The sequence below is a fragment of the Pteropus vampyrus genome, unplaced genomic scaffold, assembly GCF_000151845.1.
Source record: "Pteropus vampyrus isolate Shadow unplaced genomic scaffold, Pvam_2.0 Scaffold6, whole genome shotgun sequence".
Lineage (NCBI taxonomy): Eukaryota > Metazoa > Chordata > Mammalia > Chiroptera > Pteropodidae > Pteropus > Pteropus vampyrus.
Window position 1 is genome coordinate 6,331,832 of NW_011888787.1, and position 17,614 is coordinate 6,349,445.

General features: G+C 37.3%; 1 protein-coding gene across 9 annotated transcripts in view; it reads left to right on the forward strand.

Moving 5' to 3' along the window:
• ST7L (suppression of tumorigenicity 7 like) overlaps positions 1-17,614 on the forward strand; it is an 88,388-nt gene that overhangs the window by 61,141 nt on the left and 9,633 nt on the right. For 7 of the 9 annotated variants that reach the window (XM_023535746.1, XM_023535736.1, XM_023535740.1 and 4 more), the window contains one exon: positions 2,496-2,635. In XM_023535746.1, coding sequence (XP_023391514.1) covers positions 2,496-2,635 — 140 coding nt within the window. Of the gene's footprint in view, positions 1-2,495; positions 2,636-5,464; positions 7,382-7,514; positions 7,590-17,614 lie in introns of those variants that run through there. The other 2 variants (XM_023535737.1, XM_023535744.1) reach the window with 2 other exon arrangements.

Genomic DNA, 17,614 nt, shown 5'->3' on the forward strand with positions numbered 1-17,614 from the left:
AGATATTAAGTAAGGTATGTAATTACTGAGAAGAGTCCATTGATTTTGGCAATTTGATGGTCATTAGTGAGAGAAGTTTTATTTTCTTTCCTAGGAAGGCGGCAGTAGTAGTTTTTCTTGTTTTTCCATTTTAACAGGAACAAGGATATTTAAAGCAAAGCAACAAATCTTTAACTATGGAACATGAATATTCAGGAGTATGCTATATTAGGCTAATACATTTAACCTAAATGTCCCCCAAATCATTATATTGCCTGCTATAAGGCCAACTTTATATAGTAATATAAATAATGCCAGGGTTATCATGTATTGTTAGAGTCATAGACTATAAGAACTGACAGTTTGCTTCTTGGCAAGCCTTTATTATTTCTAGGGTACTACTCATTGGTAAATTATAGGAGAATAGAGAGAAGAGATATGCTGGAGGCATTTTGTTTGATTATATTGTATGTTCTTGGAGTATTTTTTCTGCCTATGACTGTTAGAATGAACAAATTTTTAATAATGTGGATTTCTATACTCAAGAGTGCCTAATATTTTTTGTTTTTAATTCTCTTTCAACCTTGATATGACTTATAGCATTCTGGAATTTGCTTATGAACCTCATAACTTCAAACTTGAACTATTCCCTTAGTCCACATAGCTATTTAGTTGTCTTTTATGCCTCCTGATAAATTTTTCTCTACAAGCCAGTGATGAAATTTGAACTTGACTTCCAAGGGAGTGTTTCTGTACGAGTCATCCAGTATATTGATATATTAGCTAAACATTGACTGACAATTGAATCTACAGAAAGCAATCCAAAAAGAAGTAATTAGGTCTCTCCTACAGCATAAAAATCTCATATATTAGGAAATCATCTTACTAAAGCTATATAGTTTTCTACTTTATAAAATGGGAATAATATTGTCTATCTCTTAGGATTATTGAAAAGAAATCAAACAATATAAATTAAAACACATTGTAAACCATAAAATGTTCTGCAGTTTAGTTAACATTATTAATTTTGCTGTATCTCACATGATAGCAATTATAATAACCATTGGTACCTGTAAGTATTTGTTCCCTGTCTTTGCAAATACCACGGTTTCTTTTTGCTGGAAGAAGTTGGCCTCTCATAGCTAAGGGATATGGAAAAAGAGAATGCTGTTTTTTGGGGTGCTAAAAGTAAACACAGTGTTGTCCACAGTTTTCATGTTTCTAACTTTAAAAAAATTCAGATTTGATATACTTCTACTTTTTTATTTTATTTTATTTTACTTTATTTTATTTTAATTTTTTAATGCCTATACGCATACAGCACATGGTATTCCTAGGTAGTCTCCTATCCAAGTACTATCCAAGGCCCGACACTGCTTAGCTTCTGAGATCAGGTGAGATGGGGCACATTCAGGGTGGCATGGTCATAGATGATGTACTTTTACTTTAAACAAGACTCAAGACTCTGGAAATTTTCTGAATTTTTAAGGAGTTTGGTTTTTGGTATATACCTTCTAAATATAGTATAAGACATAAAAATATCATGGCTACTGAAGGAAACTTAAGTATAATATTCTCTGTGAATCATTATGTTTCAAAAAATGAAATTTACAGCTGACCTTGATTTAACACTGAATTAGTCATCCCTTACTTATGCAGGATATTACATTAGGAATTCTTGGGTTTATATCTCTGAGCAGTCAATTTCCTGGACTAATGAAGTCCCAGAATAGCTAGCAATTTAACAGACATTTATCGAGCACCCACTATGTGCCAGGCATTGTAATAGGCTCATCTCAGCATTGTTATTCAAGTATTTTCAAATTTCAAATAAGATATAAATACTTGACTACTATTGGTAATGAAATATACAATTATTAGAAAAATAATACCTGAATAAATGTTTGAATATGGTAAAATAACACAAGGGACTTCACTTATATTCCGAGTCCTAGGGTGCTGGTATTCTAGTTTGATTTTTACACTGCTCAATGAAATACCACATATAGTGGTAACTGGGTAAAATTATTAATTGATGGTTCTGGGAAATCTCCAATCACATGTCTGTCTCCTGGTCGCTGTACTGGTCTCTGAACTCCCAAAGAGCAAGAACTATAACTCACATTTATTAAGGGCTTACAGCGTTCATCATAACAACTCCATAGCAACTAATAGAGGGTTTAGCAACTTATTCAAGATCACACAGCTAGTAAGTGACAAAGCTCTTTTTCAAAACCACCTCAGCATGACTTTACAATTAATGTTCTTTCCCATGATGCTATCCTATTCCTGGTCCCCAGCACAGTCATCTGGATATATAGGTATGCTGTTGATGCTGGAATAAATAATGGATAATTTTCTTCTACCTTGCTTCACTAGAGACTTCTTGTTCTTTTTTTTTTTTTTTTAATTATTTTCCTTTTTAGTTTTGAAAAATAGATTTCATTTGAAAATATTAAAACTGGCTTACACTGTATTTGGAAATAAAATCTGTTTCTACCTTTTCTCCCTTGCAGCCTTTCATCATGTTTCTGTTTACCCAAAGAAGGAGCTTCCTTTTTTCATCCATTTCACAGCAGGACTGTGTTCTTCTACAGCAATGATAGCTCTTCTCACACACCAGTTTCCTGAAATCATGGGTGTTTTTGCTAAAGCTGTAAGTATGATCTCAAGGACTTGTGTAGAGTATTTGTAAAACACACAAAAAACCATCTCTGATGTGTTTGTGCTAAATCAGTTGAGCAGTAAGAGATATTTGTTCTAGTAAATTACAGGAATTGATTTGTAAAGTTGCTGCCATAAATATGTCAAACATAAGGTTTTGGTGATTTGAACTATATATTTGTTGCTTAAAAGTTTGAAGAATACAAAGGCATAACATAAAGTTGGTCTGTATAAATCATTTTTTGTGGTAAACATAGCAGTCATTACTAGCTAAAGAATAATTCAGTCCTTTTAAATGCATTTTCTTTGGCACTTAAATTCTCTATTTTGTAAACAAGACTTTTGATTTTTCCATTTAAATGAAATCATTAGTTTTAAGGATTTGCTGAACTTTAAATTCAAGAGTTCAGCTAAGATGGAGAATAAGTAGGTAAGATGGGACAGATAGGGCATTTGCCCTGGGTACAATGTGCCTCTTTATCAAAGGTTCTCCCTGTTATTGTATCTACATGTTCTTATAGACCTACCCCAACCATGGATGATAGAACTATGTATAGACCTTTATTTTCATTTTTACCCTTTAGTTTTTAACTACTTCCCCATTTCCTGACCCAGGTCCAGGAAATACACGAGGACTGATATTAGAAAAGATATCCCATGATTATGTACTCTTTTACATGAACTTATAAATTCATGTCACTGGCTCAAAGTAAAATTAAGACTTAAAGATAAGTTCTTTAAGTCTCCAAGCATTTTAAAAAGTGTGTCTTTCTTGTACATATTTGCATTTTTACCAGATAATAAGAGTTCAAACCCCAAAGGAAATGCTGATTCTTTATATTCCCAAATAGAAGAGTACTGAGAACTATAGAAACACTAGCCCTTACTTGGTAATGTAATTTCTGAATGCCTCCATTCTAACTCCATTCTGTTTCCTCACAATGTCTTTTCCTGCCTAAAAAAAAATAGTTTATTTTGTGCCTTAAAAATTAGTTGGTTTTCTTCTGGCACCCATAGTGAGAGCACTGGTTTCCCTTTTCCCTGAAGGTCAGTTGTAGAATGTGTTAAGTTGCCTCTGGCTGTAGGCCTAGGGGTCTGAGACTGCATTTGATTTTGGGTCAAACTTCAAGAAGGATGACTTTCCATTGTTGTTCAGGGAGTATCAATATTTGGATTGGAAACTGACTATCCTATTAGTGTAAAAGGAAGCTGAGTGATCATAGCATAACTCTGTTGTTTGCAGTGGTGCTGACTGGGGAGTGAGTGCATCTCAAACTGAAATGACCTTACTGTATAATTAGGCATGGAAAAAAAAAATGGTCTAGAAAGGGAATCCCATCCATTTAATAACTGGAAAATATATGCAAGCAATGGAAGAGATAGTCCTTGGATTTCTCTCAGAGCAGTGGGAAGGAGGTGAAATAGAGTGAAATAGAAGATCTAGAATCTGGAATAGATGAGTAGCAATTGTTACTAGTGCACATCCGTGAGGTATTGGCTAAAACTTATGTGGAGTGTACTCACTGTCTGCTCTATCCTTTGATGTAAAAATATAGTTTCTGCCTTTATCTAAGAGATCACTGATGCACCAGAAGAGCCTTTAAGATTACGAAGCACAGGCGCCTTGGCACTCCTCTAGCAGAGCTGAGAATTAATAATTATACATTTTAAAGTAGAAGCATCTTTTTTAGACCAAAAGTTATTAACTTACTGTGATTCTAGTTGATGAACAATAAATAGGCATTTATTTACTACCTTTTGATATTTGTATAGTTGGTGGTTTATAGTGTTAAAAATGTGCCTGACAGCAAATTTTTACAGCCAGTCCCTGTGGCCTTTACATGTATATTTTAAGTTCCTAAAAGCTAAGTATTTACTGAAAGTATCTGCAGACCAATATTTAGTGTGCAGCAGTTCCAAGGGCAGGTTCCATTTAAGAATTAATGGGAAATGATTATGGTATGGGCAATCTTCAGCTTATAAAGATATGTATAAATGCCTCAACAGCCAGCCAGCCAGCTAAGGAACAGAGGCGCAAATCCTACTTCTTTACCACTTAATAAAGTGTGGTCTATGCACTGTGATCACCCAGGAGCTTGTTAGAATTGCAGAACCTCAGACACCACTCCAGACCTCCTGAATCTGTGTTTTAACAAGATCCCCAGGTGACCCTCTGTGCACACTAAAACTTGAGAAGCCCTGCTCTACTCTACCCCCAAAAAGAAGAATTTAGAAGGCCTGGATGGTGCCACCTTATCAGAGTAGGGAAGGGGCAGCATTGCTGAGTGGTTATGAGCATAGCTCTGGAGCCAGACTGCTTTGCTTTGAATTCCAGCCCTGACACTTATTGGCCATGCAACCTTCGGTTTGTTACTTAACCTTTTCTCCCCCTCACTATAAAATGCGATAGTACTACCTCATAGGTTTTTGTGAGGGTTAAATGAGTTAAAGTATGTCAGGTGTTTAAAGCTGTGTCTGGCTGTAGTAAAAACTAGTTGAGTGTTGCTGTTGTTGCCACTGTCATTGTTATCATCATCACCAAAGTGCGGCTCCGGCTCTGTGGGAAACCCTACTCCCCTCACATGTGGAGGAGCTATGTCCTTAAACTCAAAACGCATTTCCCGTAGACATTGTGGTGTAAATGGTGGTTGGTGTCATTTAAACAATATTATTAGTACTGTATTTCTGGTACATTACGTATATGTAGACCACAGAAAGCAAAGAAATGTTTAAAATTCTAGGCACTGGCAAACTGCCTTGTAGCACAGAACCTATTGGTAAGTTTTCAAACTGCCTATGTTAGGATTTTCAATTAAGTCAGATATTTGATGGTCAAATACAGTAGAATTCAGTGAAGAATTTTCTTTGAAACATATTTGTTCTTCTATTTAGTAAGGCAAAGAAATTAAGAAAATTTCCTAAATTTCTTCCATTGTTATTATCTCTTCATCTAATATCTTTTTGTATTAGCTCACATCCTAGAGTAAATCCAATTTGAATTTGTTAAAATGCATTTGTTAACAAGAATTGCTTTTTGTGGAGGAAGGCAGTAAGGGTTAATGATTTTTAAGAATATTCACTGTACATCAGATTCTGATAAGTGGAAGGGAATGAACTAGAATGGTTAGTGGTTTTAGTCCCCCTTCTTTTGTACGGTGTAAAGCTATGTGGAATAAAACTTCATTTTCAGCAAGTTAGGACTTTTTTTTTCTGATTTTTCTCCTGGCTGAGATGAAAACTTAGTCTGACATTAGACATAGAGCAATGAAAAAAAAATTGCATAAATCCTTGGAGATGTGGAATGTGCTGATATTAGAGCTGATATTCTCCAAGGCCAGAATTCCTGAAAAAGGAAAAATTGCTTTTAAGTGGTGGGTCATTTTCTCACCTGCTTTGAAGCCTGCTGGGTTAAATATGAGGGTTCAAAGTAAGGGTAGCCAGCAAACCAAATGAACTGGAATCTGATTCTGCTTATCTGAAAGGAGCTTCTTTATTTAAGAGCAGCACTGCCCTCAGAGAACCGGTCTTCATCTGCTCTGGACCCTTTCATTTCTCTCTTGCAAGAAAAGCTTTCTTCTCAGTAAGCCTTGGGCGGGCGTTATCACAACAGTGAAGACTGGCGTTGGTCTTTGGGGGTTTCACTAACTTACTGATGAATTCAAGCTTGTGGCATGTGATTTTAGTGCTCTGAATTCAGAAGTGTGTTTCAATATTTTAAAAAACCCTAGTTAGGTTTTAACTAAATATGGCAGCCTTTGCAATGTTGGCAGAAAAGGTGTTATGGGTAAAGACAGGAATCAAAAAGATTCCCAAATAAATCGTTTCACTAAGACAAAACTTTGTTAAAATTTGTTTCACTGACCACATTTTGTAGCTGTGCTGGGGTGGGCCCTGTTTCCACATATTTCCACTAATCTTTATGTGGGAAAATGTGGTTGGACACGCCAGTGATGAATTTCTGAGCAACTCATAATTGGCTGGCTCCACTGTAACTGGGGCCTAACAATCTGCTTGATTAATTCTTTAAGGACTACATGAGCCAAGTTGCATGATTTCCAAAGATATAGAAGGTCAGATGTTATACTAACGAAAGACCTCTCTCCAAAATGTCTCACTAGGATGTCTTTAGCTCCTGCCCAAAAGTAATTAACATTTTTCTACCCAAATTACATTAAAAAAAAAAAAAAGCAGATATAAATACCAAATGTCTTTTACTGAATATTGATCAAAATTTTTGAGAAGGTTTGTCCAGTATTCTCATCATTTTTCCAGGGCAAAGATTGTCCTCACAGCTAGGGGAGTTTGTAGAAAATTATAACTATATGTTGATATATACCAACAGAAAAAATAAATACCATTTTTAAAGGTTCCTAATCTGTTCATATGTGAAAGATTTTTTTTTTTAATATTCTCCATCCCACTTGATTTATAAATACTAAAAACCTATGCTAATTGTATTTCTCTTTGATATATAGGGCCACATGCAGAAATTAAATCGACAGTTAAAATAAATTTCTTCACTTTGTTTGAAAATAGTCTATTTTTCAAAGCTGTGAGACTTCTTTAGTTAATAAAAACTGATATAGTTTTTTTTAAAGTATTTGAATCGTATGCTTATATTCCTGTGAAATATTATTCTGTAACCTTGCCATTTCCACAGCAATACATCTGAGTTATTACCCAGAGACTGTCCTGATAATAAAATGAGCCTATTGTCTGACAGGTCAAAATTTTAAAATGTTTACATTTTTGTTCTGTTATTAGTGCTGTTGCAGTCTTTATTTGAGCAGTCTGGCATATTCCACTTTTGATTTTATTTATTAACTGAGATATTCGTAGCAAGAGAAAAGATGTTGTCTATTTTCTGTCAGGCTTCCTCAAGCTTCATCCTCATTGTTCTCCTTCAAAGAAAATCAGACAGAAAGTTGTGAAATCGCTAATACTGAACTCTTCAAAGAAGAAAAAAAAGAAGAAAAGATATGTACTTTTTAATGTATGTCTCTGTCCCTTCTCCAGGGATTAATTCAGTTTTAAAGTTTGTGGAAAGCACTCTCTTTCCATATTAACATGTGTCTGTGAAGTATGAAGTTCACAAAATCTTTCCCTGAATTTATTTGGCAGTGTATTTAATCATCTTTTCCCTTCAAAGTAGACGTCTCAGTGCTAAAGTTAGGTGAGCCTGTCAGTAACTGCTACTAATATATTTATTGCTTAATCATTAGCATGTGGGGCAAGTGGGCCGCATAGCAGTTTTTAAAAGAGCTGTGCCTAGATACTGATGTAAATCATTCGATTCTAAACTCATTACACTAATGACACTAGAATTCACATTAGGAAACTTATGGATTTTTGTTTTAGAAAAAAAAAAAAATCTTTATTTTTTGCTGACTCAGCATAGTCCTCTAACTAGAGAGAATAATGGGATACAGAAGAAAATTATAATCTTGAGGAAAAGTTTTTAGCTTTTTTCTTGAGTGGAATTTAGTTAGCTCCTTTCTCCATCACTCAAAGTTCTAATGTTCAGAAGAACTAAATTAGTATGACTGCCTAATATAATTCTAACCCAAGAATAATTTGTACTTCAGTTATCTTTTTATTAAGAGTATAATAAAGTTTATACTTATACTCTTATTTATTCTTACTAGAGACATTGGATGGCATATTGTGATCTTCCAATGTTATAGATGGGGAAGTTTGAGTTATTAAAGTTAGGTCATTTACTTGAAATCGCACAATAGATAGCCCTTTAGCCATGATATATATGCTCAGTTTCAATAATATGTTACTTCACAGCTTAATGCCAAAGCAAGTACAAAAGAATAAATTTCAAACCAAATATAGTAATACTGAGGAGATATAGAAAGATGCAGTAGTGATAGTAAAGTAGTTTTGTAGAGAAGTCTTCCTAATAGGAAATTAATTTGAAGATGAATTTTAAGTGAAGAGGCTGCTGCGGATTGTCAGAAAGGAGAAAGGGTACTTCGGGTGCAGAAATGCTCACTGCAAAGGCACAGGCATAAGGAGACAATAAGCTGCCCGGAGAACTCTACACAGGATAAGCCTATTTGATGAACTCGGATGCTTTAAAATAAAGAATGCACATTTGCTTTTCTGTCTTTCAGTCTGGTTCCCTCTAATTTCATTCTTGTTTTTGCTAGTAAGCCACTTAAGAAAGAACACTGTTTGATCGTTTATGTCACTCACTCATACAACTGTTTAAAGAACTTCAGCTTCTCTGTCTAAAATGTACAGTAATAACTGAAGAAACAGTAGGCACTGGTTCATAATAATTCAGAGGGGATTTGATCGACTCTGAAATGATAAAAAAAATTTTTAATATAAAATACGAATGTGTATCTTATGTTTCAACATCATTTTTTCAAAATCATAGGGTTAGTTTGTGAAGGATTATGGGGGGAAGTTTAACTGAACAGAATAAACTTTTAGTCTAAGATATAACTTGGGTTTTTGTTTTGTTTTATTTTGCTAAAGTGAGAATTTTAGGTAGCAGAGGAACTTCTGGTAGTTGGTGGGAAACTTGAGTGTGTTCCTTAAGGCGGAGGAGGCCTCAATAAAGGATTGGGTGTTGATGCCTATCTGAATTTGAGGGGAAAAAAAAATTATCTCTTAGTTCTTTAACAACATTAAGATTTCCTTAGGTCCATTTTGACAACCACCTTCAAGAAAAGAAATTATTTCAGCTTCAGATGATGCTCAACAAAATTAAGAGAACTGATATTCAGAGAAATTCAGATCATAGAATCACCCTCTGACTTCATCCTGTAATTTCAAGCATTCTGGAAATGAAATGTATATGTACTATTCAAAGTGTAGAAAAGGGCTATATTCCCATTGAGCATTCTTGCATATTACCAATGTGATGTACAGAAAAAGCAGCAGTTTGGGGAAGAATTTAAGATGGGGGTGATTCTCACACTCTTAGTAACATGCCAGCTCTTGTTTTCATCTATTCAGTATGCTGGAGTCCCAATTTATTTCTGAAGCCAGAGTTCCAGCTTTTACTCCCAGGTAGCAGCAGCTTTACAATTAAATTTTAATCCCTCAGTGTTGTTAGACTCCTATCTAGAGTATAGCCACAACTATTCTTGGCAAGCAAGTGCATTGCTGTTTTTCCTTTAGTCACAGTGAGATAGAAGAATGTTCTCTGGCTGGGGCGTGGATGAAGCCTCTTTACTAATCTTACACATAATTCATCCTGGGTTGCTGGGGTACTCAAAGTTGAAACTTTGCCCTCTGATAAAATTCAGCTCGATTTTTTATTTATCGACTGTGATCCCTTTGGGATTTAGCCCTTATTGGGAGCCCAGGGATTCTAATTCAGCTAAGCCCTAGCTGTGTAGACTTTTCTTATTAATTTGTTCTTGGTGTATTTTAGCTATTGTAATACCGCCTTTAAAAAAAAAGAAAAAAAACTGCACTAGAACATGCAGTTCAGAGTCCTGAGTACCCTAAAATGATTCTTCTTTGAGTATTCGCTATTGAATGGAAGGACTCCAATAGAGCTTATCTTAATTTATTTTCAAAGTTTAGTCTTCAAAGAGCCACAGCATTGAAAAATATGTTAACTATTGTTTTATAACATACTATAATATTGTAATGATTATTCTGTAAGTTTTACTGTAAGTTTTTGACCCTTGAATTCATTGTATGAAGATGTTAATACTAATGAATTTGTTCACTTATTCATTCAATGAACAGATAATTATTGGGCAGCTTTATGAAGTATAAAATATAATTTCTGTTAACAAGTAACTCATAGTTTAGTGGTAGGGGGTTTGAGGCAGGCAAAAGATGTATTGGTATAAGACAGAAGTGACTGCCACAAGAATAGTTTACTACATCCTTGCATATGTATTCATTTGACTAGAAGTGACTGATGAGTTATTTTTACGTGTTTCACATAGATTTATAGTGACCCAAAAAGTCAATCTAGACTCATAGAAGACTTTTTCTTTTAGAAGAATTTATTTGGTAGGATTCCTTTCAATCAATCAGGAGAAAATAGAAAGAGGCCTCTATTTGTTTCTTTTTCAAGTATGAGACATGGAGGACGTTTGTTTTTATACCTAAATGGCAAAGTTTATATTTTTGTAATCGGTAGTATTTGTTTAGAATTTATCAAAAAATGAAGCACTCCCCAATTTAAAATTTAAATAAGAAATGTCTCTCCTCAGATTTACATAGTAGCTGCCATAAGACAAAAGCCTTTAATACATTTTAAACTTCTTTTATATACTCTCATTCCTAATAATGACAGATTAATAAGGGCCAAGGGCCATCCTTGTTTAGACAATGAAACAGTGTGATGTCATTGTGAAGCAGAACAGGATAGCAAGTGTTAGGACTAAAATTACTTGGCTCTGTGGACATGTGAGAAAGATTGGGAAAGAGCTACTCATAACTTCCCAGAGCCCACTGTTAATGTCAAAGCTGCATTTTGTGGCCACTGATTCTGAGAACAGGCACATAGCATGTTAATTAAAAAACAAAACAAAACAAAACAAAACAATGAAAGGTTTATTGGGTTAAGGCACTAAAATAAGGGTCCTTTCCCCCTTCTTCCAAGCTGAATTTTGCTGATCATTTCTGTATCCTGGACAATTCTACCTTTTTACAGGGGAAACCGTCCGTAAAGGCACATTCATACTTCTGGGTCACAAGGAGCCCACTCTGCTAACATTAGATTTCTAGACAAAGACTTAAGTAAACCCTGGGCCCCTGTGTTCCTGGGAAGCTACCCCATACTCTTATAGGACTTGGACAAAGATAACGAACACAGTTATTTAACTTTTTAAAAAAACTTTTATCTTTTAGACAGCATTGAGAGTAACCATATCTCTTGTTTGGCCTCAAGCTCCTTATTGAATTTTTTAAAAATTGCTTTTGAGCAATAACTTTTCCCCGGTTGCTTACTTAACCAGTCATACAAGTTGAGACTTCTGTCTCTATGCCTATTTTATAATAGCTGTTCTGGGAGAATAGATGAAAAATAATAAGCCAGTGATATATTTTATGAGTATTGAAATCCCTTCCATTCAGAAATGTAAATAAAATAACCAGCATGAGCAATCAGCTTATGTCAGATTCCATGGGTTTGTGTTACATAGGGAAATTATAGTGCAACCTGAAACATGCTTCTTAATGAATTCATAGTTGTGTCACAGTCGAATGTAAACCCTTGAGCTTTTCCATTGTGAAGGATTTCAGAAATCACCTTTTCTAAACTGCTTAAGAAAGGAGGTAACGACTAAGATGATACCAACAAATGCTGTCACTGTTAAGTGGCTGCCTCTCTTCCAACACCAAATTGTGCCAGTGAAGTAAAGCAGAAACAGAATACTGTTGACCTTTTGGCTTATTTAATGTTCATAAATATAAAAATATATATATTCCAATATTCTGTTTTGAAAGTGACACCAGGAGAGTGCTGTAGAAGAACAGGGTTGCCCTTGTGGTTTTGTCCTCAGAGGTCAGGGCAATTCACTTAGGAAGTATGGCAGGAGCCTGATAAATATCTTTGTTTTAGCTTCAATGAATGCAAGAAGCCAGGGACCTAATTGAAAGTCATGAAATTAGAACAGGTCTCTTGTCTTTGGCTGCTTCTCTAGCAGCCTATAGTGCTCAACAACTATCTTCTGACTTAATAGTGAACGGATTTGCAAAGCTCTCCTATTCACTATGGCCTCAGGTATGATGCCTCTGCTAGCCACAGAAGCCTAGTATGCCAAATAGGGTATAGGGGAAATGTCAGATTTAAGATTGGCAGTGAGTGAAAGAAGCATGTATTTTCTATTTTAAATGATTCCCTTTTTTACATCCTCATTTCTTAAGACTTTGGCTTGATTTAAGCTAGGTTCTGGGCCTGTAAGCCTACATTAATGCATCACAGTTCTGGATAGGGTATTTGATCTCTTATTTAGCCCAGAATCGAAATGACAGGGAACTGTAATTAATGATACCTCACATTTCGTCAGGCATATTACAGTGTAGCGCGTGTGTGCGCGCTCGCTCTCCCTCCCTCTCTCCATCTTTCTCTCGTTTTTTCTAGCTCTCGCTTAGTCCCTGTATGTGTAACAAATGGACTCATCTGTGCCTTCCCATAGGTGTCCTGGTGTTTACTGACATAGCTCAAGATGCTGTGTGGCTCTATAGGGGACTCTAAACCATTTGACAGTCTAGGCACATGCAGTCAGTCACCTCACATTATTTAAGCCCTGACCTCAGCATTCTGATTTCTCTGTATTCCCCAATGTATATAATATGTACTTGCTTGAAATTCCTTATATATTGCTTGCACATTCTTTCTTCTAAGTTTCAGCATAAACTGGTTCCTTCTATTTAGAATGCCTTCCTCTGAATGTCCTCAGCCTAAAAATATAACTCAAAAGCCACCTCTTGTAGATGAATCTCATTCACCTGATTCCTTTATTCTGAGACTTCTCAGTCCATTACTTAAACTGTTTTGTTTCTTTGTAATTATTGCTTTTATGTATCGTCACCTGACAGCATAATGATTCTAGGAATGATGCTTCTCCTCTTTCCCCTTATCTTTATTATACACAAATATTTCGAAAGCCTACTGGCAACCTTTTCAATTTCCCCTGAGTTCTAGTCTACTTTCCATACCCTTTCCGTTTACTTCATAGTTACATTCCTGGAGAAACAGGGCATGTGTTCAGGGCTTGGCCTCTACCTCAGCATGTGTGTGGCAGCCTGCTGAAGAGATCCCTACAATTGGGAAAGATTTAACCCTTTGGTTTGACATTCTCTGCATTCTACTCAGATACCTTCAGGAAGTAGATGTGAGACCAGGAGTAGGTCTGGAGATGGGACTAGAGAAATTTCCACTGAAAGCCAAGTTAGCTTTTTTCTTCCTTTTTACACAAGACCTATGAAGCTGCTGTCGTCAGCAGCTCACCCGACACTCTCCTGCTCTGCCTCTTTTCTAGGAGTCAGGGTTAGTTTAAGAAAAAGCCTCTTGCTAGAAGCCATGACCTCGTACTTTTATCCCCTCCATCTGGTGTGCGGCCTCATGGGGCTGTGCTGCTATGCAGGAGGTGAGCAATGGAATTCTTTAGATGATGACTTCTGAGCCCACATGCGGAGGCAGTGGGGGTGGGAAGCAGGGAGAGGAGTGAGAGCCAAGATCGATGGACCAAAAAGTAAGGTTTGCTCTGCAAGAAATCCTGCCTATAGGTAGACTGTTTTCATGAGGTGTTCTTCCCTTAGCTCCAGTGGGGGCCCAGAGCAGGAAACTATAGCATCCCAGGTCTATGATTGATGAACATTGTGTTCCTGCAGATTTCTCTCCTGCCTTCACAGTCGGGGTACAGGAGTGGAATAGGTAGAGTCTGTGAGGGCTTATACTGTCTCTAACAGAATACATTCCAGGGTTGAACAGGGAAGGGTTTCCCTTGCACACAGCATCTCTTGGAGCTGCTTTGTCTCACTGTCTTGGACCTAAACGGAAATCCAGATTTTGAATGAGGATGGGAAGGAGGGGTTGGGCACAGCAAAAGTTTTTGATCAAGTGAAAATCTGTTGTCTGCTTCACCTTGCAGGGGTTTCTCTGCAGGGTAGATATTTTTTGCCTTGGTGGGGATAAATTGCCTGTCTCAGCTAGAGTTCCCAAGACCTTTACTAGGCCGCAAGGAGGCATCTGGCCTGGGATAGGATGGATGGTTTTTTAGCACTCTCATTCCCTGCTCTTTCTTTCCTAGCCTAGGGATTGACAGCATTTTTAAAAAGAGTGAAGCCTCAAAGGAAATTCTAATATATACTTTAAAAGCCCAAAGCCTTAATTACTTCCTTCCATAGTTTCTTATGACTACTTCTATTCTGTCTACACATTTAGCATCACTTTAAAAGGACTAGATAAAACTAAAACAAAATTTTAAGTTTTAATCTGAAGAAGAAAAAAGGAATAGAACTAAGAGCCAGAGTTGATTAAATGCGGATTACTTAGTATAGTGATCATTTGGGTAATGGTGATAATTGTGACAGAAGTGGCAAAAAGGGGATTTATTGATGAGCTTAGGGAAGGCCTAGGCCTTTCCTTTTGTAAATTCTGCTCAGCTGTACCCTCTTAGAATATTTTGTATCAATTTCCGTTTTGAAGATCTGAGACTCTGGCACTTCCGGTCCTAGGCATTCTCAGTCTTTGAGGAGCACACAGGGTTTGAAGTCAGAAGCCCTAGGTTTGCATTCTGGCTGAGCCACTCAATATCCACGTGGCCTTATGTACATGTAAAAAAAAAAACCATCCAAGTGACCTTAGACAAATCACTGAGTCTCTCTGAACGGCACCTGTATACAGTGAGTGTAATTCCTACCTCACAGGGTTGGTGTGAGAATTACGTATATGCTAAAGCATTTTGTACATAAAAAAGCTTTATATGAGTATCACAGTTATTCTTGGAGAAGCCATACATTGAAAGTAGTCAAATAGGACAGCTGTTGACTAAACTGTATTCCTTTTTTATTCAATTAATTTAGCCTTTCTATTTGGTTGGGCCTGGTGATATTGAAATAAAGTCACCAGATTTTGGTTCCTTTTAAAGAAAAAGAACTCCCCTGTCCAGCCGTTCTATTCATAGACCCATAGGCAGAATGGAAGTGAGCAAAGGCAAGTTTAAATCAGGATAGTTCAGAGTTAGGGAGCCAAAGGGAGAATGCATACCTTGCTTTCTCAAATCCAGGATGACTAAAACGTCTTAAGTAAATGAAGAATGATCAGAGATCGTTTAAGCCATGGAACTGGAAAAATGTGCTTATAAACTCTCCTTTTCTTCTATCCCTTTGGGGTCAAAGATGGGATATTACTAACATCCTACGGGCTATTGCCTGAAACCTGCCAGTCACCCAGAGAGAATAACATTTTCTGGGAAAGCTCAGTTCAGTGCAGTAGCTATGCCATATTTACTCTAGTAAAACCACTGCTTGCTCCTCTCCAGTGCTTCTCTCTCATGGAGATCATCTCTGGAACCCAAAGCTTTCTTGCTTTCTAAACTAACAAGAGTTAAAAACAAGAGGTCATGAATAGAAAGCTTAGTTAGTGTAGTCGCAGGAGACTGCCTTATCACCCATAGCACATAGGGCATGAATTGTACTATGTCCAGCAAGAACCAGCTGTGAGAAGTTGTCTCAGCTCCTCTGCTTGGGTGCTAATTGTCTACTGTTGATTCCTGTTTCCTTCTCCTGCTACCCTCCCAGGGGAGAACCAGTCCCCAAACCAAACAGCTGTTTGCACGTTGATAATGTAACTTTTTAATATTCATTGGTTATAGCCGAACCCCTGTTGTTGGTATGATTTTTGACAGATTTGATTGCAATCTAGTTGTATTTTTTTTATTGTTGGCGAGAGGGAAGATGACTAGAACTCCTGTACAACCTGAGAGATGCTATGTATATGTCCATATATGTGCATCTCATGTGTGTGTATATTCTCACGGTTGTGTCCAGGTTGACCGGGAGGGCAGAGTGAAAAGGAAGCATCTCATGTTTTCGAACATTGCTTAAAAGATGCCCAACCCCCATAGTAGCAGGCAGTTCCTAAGTGGAGGGTGGGGGCAGAGGCCTTCACCAAGGCTATCAATAACTAGGTGTGAGCTACAGGTCTCTGTGTAATGTGAAGCTCTCCCGTATTTCATTTCTGCACCCAGGGGGCGGCTCTGCAGGATTGCTTACGGAGAGCTCTGTGTCTGGCACCTCTCTCCACAGGCCCAGGCGCCCAGGGTCCCACCGACCTGCCGAGGAATGCATCACATTGTTCTCTGGTGCTGTAATTTGGCTGCAGGAGCAGAGGCTGACGGCCTCCCAGGGATGAGAAACATACTCTCCCTGGCGTCCTCCCTTGGGCTTCTGCCCTATGACCACTGAGGGCATTTAAATAAAACCTCAGAAAGGCTGAGGGGAAAAAAATTCTAATTATCTCTCTTATATTAAGCCAATGTCTTGATGAGTGGGTCTGAGAATTTGGCAATGACTTAGTGGTTCGTGTTCTTGCCGAGGGAGGTGAGAGTAAGGAGAAGAAATTACTCTCTGCAACAGGGAGGAAGAGAAATTAGACAGTGAGTGGTCATGAGTCAGACCTAAAAAACGTTTGCAAACAGACCCTCAGGGCCAGGCAATGTTTGATTCTTTTAAATAATCTGAAGTCCCTGATTACATTTTTCCAGCATCACTCTAAGGAAGAGTATGGATTAGTGCTATTATTCAAGGCTAGTAATAATACAAGTTGGCTTTTATCTGCAGGGCGAGGTTAAGGCTGGCATCCTTACTTTTACATGAGAGAAACTGGCTTCAGGCTGTGCAGCTGAGGAACTTCAGTCATGTGTCTTCTCCAAAAGATTCTAAGATCTTTAAAGGAGAAAGATAATGTCTTTTATGTTCTTTGTATCCAAGTAGCACTTTCTGCCTGCATTATACCTAAATATTAAAAGTTAAAAGAAATGAGGACCATTAGGAAGGACTGGAAGAGAGGAGAGGGGCTAAGAGACTGCTGATCTGAGGGATAGAGCTCTAGTGTGTAGCAGCAGAACTAAATGGAGCCCCGATTACACCAAATAAAGTTCTCATTTTGCTGCCTGTTCCAAATAAATTAGTTTGTTTGTATAGCGCAGAATGGACGCCAGTTGTCTAAAGCCATTCGGAATGTAGAGGCAAGCTAAGGAATAAGAGGAAAAATTGGCCATCATTCCTTCTTGGGGCCACATAGCTCCTGTAGTGCGGCTTCCATGGACCTCTTTTCTCTCCCTATTCACTTCTCTTTTCAAACGTCTCACTCTCGGAACAGCTTGCTCTTCTCTTAACCATTTATAGGAAAATGTAAAACTTGGGTCTTTGTGAATTAGAATTTGGAGCTCAGGGGAAAGCACAGAGCAGTATGAGATGCCAGAAGAGGCCCACTTCCTTCCACAGGGTAAGAACTGAAAAGAATAGATAATGGAGC